At 45.7% G+C, this 7395-nt stretch overlaps 1 protein-coding gene across 1 annotated transcript; it reads left to right on the forward strand.

Moving 5' to 3' along the window:
* The first annotated feature begins 702 nt into the window (after window positions 1–702).
* On the forward strand, window positions 703–2458 carry LOC125522370 (protein MOTHER of FT and TFL1 homolog 1-like). Its single transcript, XM_048687430.1, has 4 exons — window positions 703–1021; window positions 1149–1210; window positions 1365–1405; window positions 1984–2458. The coding sequence occupies exons 1-4, from the start codon at window positions 827–829 to the stop codon at window positions 2226–2228; spliced, it is 543 nt and encodes a 180-aa protein (XP_048543387.1). The 5' UTR covers window positions 703–826; the 3' UTR covers window positions 2229–2458.
* The last annotated feature ends 4937 nt before the right edge of the window (window positions 2459–7395 follow it).

Here is a 7395-nt window from a genome sequence, read left to right on the forward strand (position 1 = left end):
GTGTAACTTTCAGTTTGCTTGTTTCAATTTCTATCTTTTATTCCATTTTTATTTGATAAGTACAGTTTAGCAGCTGTTCTAGAAAAAATCATTCACATTGGTAAATTGTAACGCCGGAATCAAAAAGAAATAAAGGAGTAGAGTGGCTTGAGAGAAAAGCCCTTGCACTCACAAAACTAGGGGTCATATACGACGCACGCGGTATTCCACAAAGCTACGGTTAACCAACACGCAAATAGACCCAAATCATCTACGACACGCCAATTTTCACTTTAGTCACCAACATCTGCATCTGTTAGTTGTACACCACAACGCCAAGCAACTACTTATGCTCACAAAACTAGGTGTCATATACGACGCACACGGTATTTCTCACCCACATACGAATAATCAACACGCAAAATAGACTAAAACCATGTACGACACGTCAATTTTAATTTTAGTCACCAACCTATGGACCCATCGATTCTAACTTTGATCACTGACATATGACCACGTCAGTAAGCCAGGTCCACATGTCAGTGACCAAAGTCAGAACTGGCATATGTCAGAGGGGCCTTCACACACTAACATCACACACAATCTCTAACTTGGGAGAAATGACAACTAACCATCACGCATGCTTATCATCGCAACACCACCAAAATGTCCATGTCATGTTTCCACCACCTCCCTCCACCTATAAATACTCTCTCACCCCCTCACACTTTCTCCTCCATACAAACACTGCTCATACAACACAGACAAGCAGGTGCTCTCGGGAGATCCAGCTAGCTAGCTGGCTAGTTTTGCTGTTGCTGCTCGACCTCATCGCCATCCTCCGGCTATGGCAGCCCATGTGGATCCCCTTGTGGTTGGGAGGGTGATCGGTGACGTGGTGGACATGTTCGTGCCCACCATGCCGGTGACCGTGCGCTTCGGGACGAAGGACCTGACGAACGGCTGCGAGATCAAGCCGTCCATCGCCGACGCGGCGCCCTCGATCCAGATAGCCGGCCGGGCCGGCGATCTCTTCACCCTGGTCAGTATTTTCATATGCGTGTTGCATGTGTGTGTGCATGCCATGGTGCTTTATGCGTGGTTAGTATTTGCATATGCACTCTGATTCAGTTGAAGCTACTGTAAACTGGGCGTGCTCTAATTTACAGGTTATGACTGATCCGGACGCACCGAGCCCCAGCGAGCCAACCATGAAGGAGTGGCTTCACTGGTAACTAACTAATTTATTTATTTGCTTCTTTTACTTGTACCATTTTTGGTAATTGTGCTGCCTGAGCATCTACATTTACAATCTTGTACTAATGCGTGTATGAGCTAGCTGATTAATTCTGACGTTTTTCCTGGTCAATGTTCTGTCGGAACAGGCTGGTGGTTAACATACCTGGTGGATCAGATCCTTCTCAAGGTAAAATATTACTACATGCGGTATATACTGTATGTTTTAGAGTGCCCGGTACTTCCTTTTTTTTGCTGATGCCCATTGTCCAGTATTTTCTGATCCCACAACAAGCTTTAACTAAAGAGGAAAATCCACCCAAAACGATCAGCTTCGCAGCGGTACGTGCCAGCCGGCGCACGATACCTGTCCTGCCGCGGCGCGGAACACGTGTCCACGCTGCAGGCCCCATGCGGTGGACACGTAGCGGGCGTGCCGTCCCGTCTCCCTCTGTGCCGCCCACGGCGCGTGTCGACCTGAGCGGCGCAGCCCCGTCACCCTCGCCACAACGGACACACGACAGATCATGCATGGCATCGGTCGCTTTTGCTAGAGCAAACCGCCGGCAGATCGGCCGGTTTTACTCCGCCTTTTGCTTGCTAAACTGCAAAAAAGAAGAAGAAAAATAGCCTAAAGGAACGCCATGCTTACGTTATGTGTAGCTACACTCCTGCACGTACTACGTGGTGAAGATATCTATTTGTTTGCTAATGGCGAGCTATAGATGCTAATTACGCTTCAATTATGATGATGATCCATGCGTGCAGGGGAGGAGGTGGTGCCCTACATGGGTCCGAAGCCGCCGTTGGGCATCCACCGCTACGTGCTGGTGCTGTTCCAGCAGAAGGCGCGTGTGCTGGCGCCGGCTCCCGGCGGCGACACAGCAGCGTCGGCCATGCGCGCGCGGTTCAGCACCCGTGCCTTCGCAGAGCGCCATGACCTGGGGCTCCCCGTCGCCGCCATGTACTTCAACGCGCAGAAGGAGCCGGCCAACCGCCGCCGCCGCTACTAGCTCGTCGCCGCCGGCCGATCAAACCCGCTGCTGCCTGCTGGTGCTGCCTGCTGGTCCGTCTGTGTGTGCGTGCATGCGCGCGGGCCCAATAAATTAACCATATCGATCTTGTCGTTCTCATGAACAATCTGGGCTTGTATTGTGTGGTACTCTTTGTTTGTTTTTTCTTGCGGGTGCGTGTGGTACTCTTTGGACCATATACATATTTACCGCTTTCTCTCTTCGTTGTATTCATTGATTATGTGTGAGATCCATGGCAGCGGGCGCGTAGTGTGAAGTACCTGTGGCTGCATGCATGCATGTTTTTTTTTCGGGTAACAGTTTTTTTTTGGCAGGTGTACGTGTGTGCATTAGTGATGACATTTTGTGATAGACGTTCATGTTGCAGCCGCGAAGTACATGAATACATGAAAACCGGCTGGGCCAGACGGGCTTGCAGATTGAGCCCGGGAAAGCGTACACATGCACCGCATACATGATGTAATCCTACATGAAGATACTAAACCCTAGGTGAAGATACCATTTTTTGTGAGGGAAAATGGAGTTTATTCCATAGTGATAGGATTACAGTGTGATTACAAAAGTATCAATGAAAGTAGGGCCCTGATGTAGCCAACAAGTCATGCTACCTCAGTGTGACCAAAGTTACCAAGTAAGTGAGCAACCCTATCTTGAACGTGCTATTTTGATATGAACAAACTTCCGATCCTCCATTAGTTTCTTGATTTTATCAACCAGGTAACCATATGGTGATCTAGCCAGTGTAGAATCAAATAAAGCCGATAGAACAATGACTTGGGAGGTCTGGCCTTTGAAGGGCTAAAGCCATGCCGCCCATCAATGCATGAATCTCCGATTCCAGCGCATTATTACAATGAAAAAGGTGTCGACGGGACACAAAAACAGCGCCTCCATCTGCAATTCTGAGTATTATACCAGCTCCAGCCGTGTCATCGGCCTCGGATAATGAGCCATCAGATGAAAGAACCACCAATTCGTCGGTGGTGGGGGCACAGTGGTTCGGGTAGTTTGACTATTGTCTTCTGACAAGAGGGCATCGTGGCGATAGGGTCTTCCCCTTGTTAATCTCGTTTATGCTCACTTGATGTACATAGTGTAATGAATACAAATAGCTACTTAAGAACATCTTGGAGGCTTCAGGAGATGGAATTGTTTTACTATAGACTAGGTTTGTACGAAGGCTCCACATACGCCAAATGAGCATCATGATCATGTCTCGAACTTCACTATAGATTTTCCCACCAACAAGTGTAATATCCATTCATCACCAGCGAGGAGGACTTGCTCCTTGGGAGGGATGGGACACTCCTCCCGCGTGCAACCCCATAGGAGGCATATGTTATCACATAGAACTAGGGCATGGAAAGAATCCTCCTCGGCGTTGCCACAAAGAGTCTTGAAGATGTACTCGAACACCGGAAATTTGTAGGGGCACAAACCTGCCCCGCCACACGATTGCTTCATGATCCAGAAAGTGTTGTATTCCGCACGAAGGCACGCCAAGTTTATGTTTTAGTTTCTGAAAAAAAGTTGATGATTTTGTCGTTGTTCATACCAAGTTTCAGCTATTGAAACTTGGTGAAGTTTTAAAGACTTGTCAAAATGCATTCAAAAGTGATCTTTCAATGCCCTCGTCACAAGAAACACGAATATGCAAACAAAACATAATTTGAACTTTTGTTCAAAAGATATATAAGATTCAAAATTGAAAGCCAAAAAAACGGGGTCGGTGCCTCCGCCTTGCATGCCACAAATCCTCTTCCCCATCCTAAAGAAATGTTGTTCTCTTTTTACTCCATTTTTGCGGTGGAAGAAATGTTTTTCTAGGAGGTTGTCTAAGTTTCAGTGAGAAATATTGTTTCTTATGACTTATGTCCTAAAAAGCATTGTGTGCTACTCTTTGGACCATATTTACCTTCTCCATGGTTCTATGTTTATTATATTTATTGTTTGGTCTGAATTTGTTCTGATATCATTTATTAAGATGACCCATATTTAATAATTATTGTTCAGATATATTTTCTGGACTCGCAACCATGCGCTCGTGATATACGTGTAGTTGTGGCTGTGTGTGTTTTACATTTTTGGAAAGTGTAAGTTTGTACATAGCGTAACGTAATAAACGTCATCGACAATGGTTGCCCTCGCGGAGCACAACAATACAATATCTAATAAGCTGTACGAGCCAAGCTTTTCAACACACGCAAAGCGACGCCGTATTTGTGACGTAACTCGAAATGAACATACTCGAAGATCGAACTCACACACTCGTGTGTGAGAAAATGTTATACCTTTTTTCTTATTTTCCTTAGCACGCCAGGTGAGAGAGGATGGGACACTTTTAAAGACGACTTGTCTTGTCTTGATCTCAGCGAGTAATTTAATTTCAGATGGTAATTCCTTTTCCCTATCTACTTCTTTTCTTGAAAATTTTGCTTCCATGCTCTCTATTATTTTTTGTAGACTTTCAATTTTAGGTCGCTCTAGGCAACTAGAAGTAGAAAGCCTAAAAGGTTAGTCTTATAATTCTTTATGCACCCCCCCCCCCCTAGACCATAATCACAATCCTAGAAGAACAAATTTGGCTGGAGATGAAGTAAGGAAGCGAGAACAATAGAACATAAGTTTTAGAAAGGAAGACACATGTGTTGAATGCGCTCATGGTCATGACACAAATAGGTGCATCAGTCTAACAACCTCAGCAAAAGCATACTCAACATGCATCAGACAGATACTCCCACATCGTCACTATTTTTTTAGCAAACTTGGGCCCTCCAAAGGAAGGTGTTTACTTATAACTAACATTTCTTACATAATAAAGATTCAAGCCTCCCAAAGGAGAGGTTAATGACTTCCAAAGCCAACTTAGATCGACACCATAAGCAAACAACATCATGGTTTGTCCATAGGAAAGAGCAAATAGGATTTGATCGATATCTCAAGGCACATCTTGCTAAGTAATGAGCCACACATGATGGTGTCCTGGACTAGGGGATGCTTGCCACATCATCTCCCGTCCAGGAGGCCGGGCCGATGATCCCCATGATGATTTATTGGTGGGTTGCGTTGTCGAAGCCCACAATGCCAAGATGGGATGTTTCCGAAGACCTGGCTCCTACTCCAAGACTTGGAGTGAAGGAAATATGCCCTAAAGGCAATAATAAAGTTGTTATTTATATTTCCTTATATCATGATAAATGTTTATTATTCATGCTAGAATTGTATTAATCGGAAACTTAGTACATGTGTGAATACATAGACAAACAAAGTGTCACTAGTATGCCTCTACTTGACTAGCTCGTTAATCAAAAGATGGTTAAGTTTCCTAACCATAGACATGAGTTGTCATTGGATGAACGGGATCACATCATTAGAGAGTGATGTGATTGACTTGACCCATCCGTTAGCTTAGCACTATGATCGTTTAGTTTATTGCTATTGCTTTCTTCATGACTTATACATGTTCCTATGACTATGAGATTATGCAACTCCCGAATACCGGAGGAACACTTAGTGCTCTATCAAACGTCACAACGTAACTGGGTGACTATAAAGATGCTCTATAGGTGTCTCCAATGGTGTTTGTTGAGTTGGCATAGATCGAGATTAGGATTTGTCACTCCGATTGTCGGAGAGGTATCTCTGGGCCCTCTCGGTAATGCTCATCACTATAAGCCTTGCAAGCAATGTGACTAAAGAGTTAGTTACGGGATGATACATTACAGAATGAGTAAAGAGACTTTCCGTTTATGAACTGAACTAGATATGAGGATACCGACGATCGAATCTCGGGCAAGTAACATACCGATGACAAAGGGAACAACGTATGTTGTTATGCGGTTTGACCGATAAAGATCTTCGTAGAATATGTAGGAGCCAATACGAGCATCTAGGTTCCGCTATTGGTTATTGACCGGAGATGTGTCTTGGTCATGTCTACATAGTTCTCGAACCCGTAGGGTCCGCACGCTTAAAGTTCGATGACAATTTGTATTGTGAGTTATGTGATTTGATGTACCGAAGGTTGTTTGGAGTCCCATATGAGATCACGGACATGACGAGGAGTCTTGAAATGGTTGAGACATAAAGATCGATATATTGGAAGGCTATATTCAGACATCGGAAAGGTTCTGAGTGATTCGGGTATTTTTCAGAGTACCGGAGAGTTACGGGAATTCGCCGGGGGAAGTAGTGGGCCTTAATGGGCCATACGTGAAAGGAGAGAAGGGCCTCAAGGGGTGGTCGTGTGCCCCCCCCCCCATGGCAAGTCTGAATTGAACTAGGGAGGGGGCGGCGCCCCCCTCTCTTTCCTTCTCCCTCTCCTACTCCTTCCCTCTCTCCCCTCTTGGAAAAGGAAGGGGACTCCAACTAGGATTGGGAATCATAGTTGGACTCCCCCTATAGGCCCGCCCCTCCTAGGCCGGCCTCCTCTGCCCCCCTCCTTTATATACGTGGGCAGGGGGCACCTCAAAGGCACTCCAAGATTTATCTTAGCCATGCACGGTGCCCCCCTCCACAGTTTTCCACCTTGGTCATATTATCATAGTGCTTAGGCGAAGCACTACGTCGGTAACTTCATCATCACCATCACCATGACGTCATGCTAATGAAACTCTCCCTCGGACTCAACTGGATCAAGAGTTCGTGGGACGCCACCGAGCTGAATGTGTGCAGATCACGGAGGTGACGTGCGTCCGGTACTTGGTTCGGTTGGATCGCAAAGACGTTCGACTACATCAACCGCGTTACTAAACGCTTCCACTTTCGATCTATGAGGGTACGTGGACACACTCTCCCTGCTCATTGCTATGCTTCTCCTAGATAGATCTTGCGTGATCGTAGGAATTTTTTTGAAATACTACATTTCCCAAAGTGGCATCCAAGCCAGGTCTATGGGTAGATGTTATATGCACGAGTAGAACACAAAGGAGTTGTGGTCGTGGGTATATACATATTGCTTGCCGTCACTAGTTGATTCTTGATTCATGGGTATTGTTGGATGAAGCGGCTCAGACTGACATGCGTACGCTTACGCGAGACTGGTTCTATCGACGTGCTTCGCACACAGGTGGCTAGTGGGTGTCTGTTTCTCCAACTTTAGTTGAATCGGTTTCAATGAACATGGTTCTTTCTGAAGATCAAAAAG

This window comes from Triticum urartu, chromosome 7, assembly GCF_003073215.2.
Source record: "Triticum urartu cultivar G1812 chromosome 7, Tu2.1, whole genome shotgun sequence".
NCBI classification, from domain to species: Eukaryota; Viridiplantae; Streptophyta; class Magnoliopsida; order Poales; family Poaceae; genus Triticum; species Triticum urartu.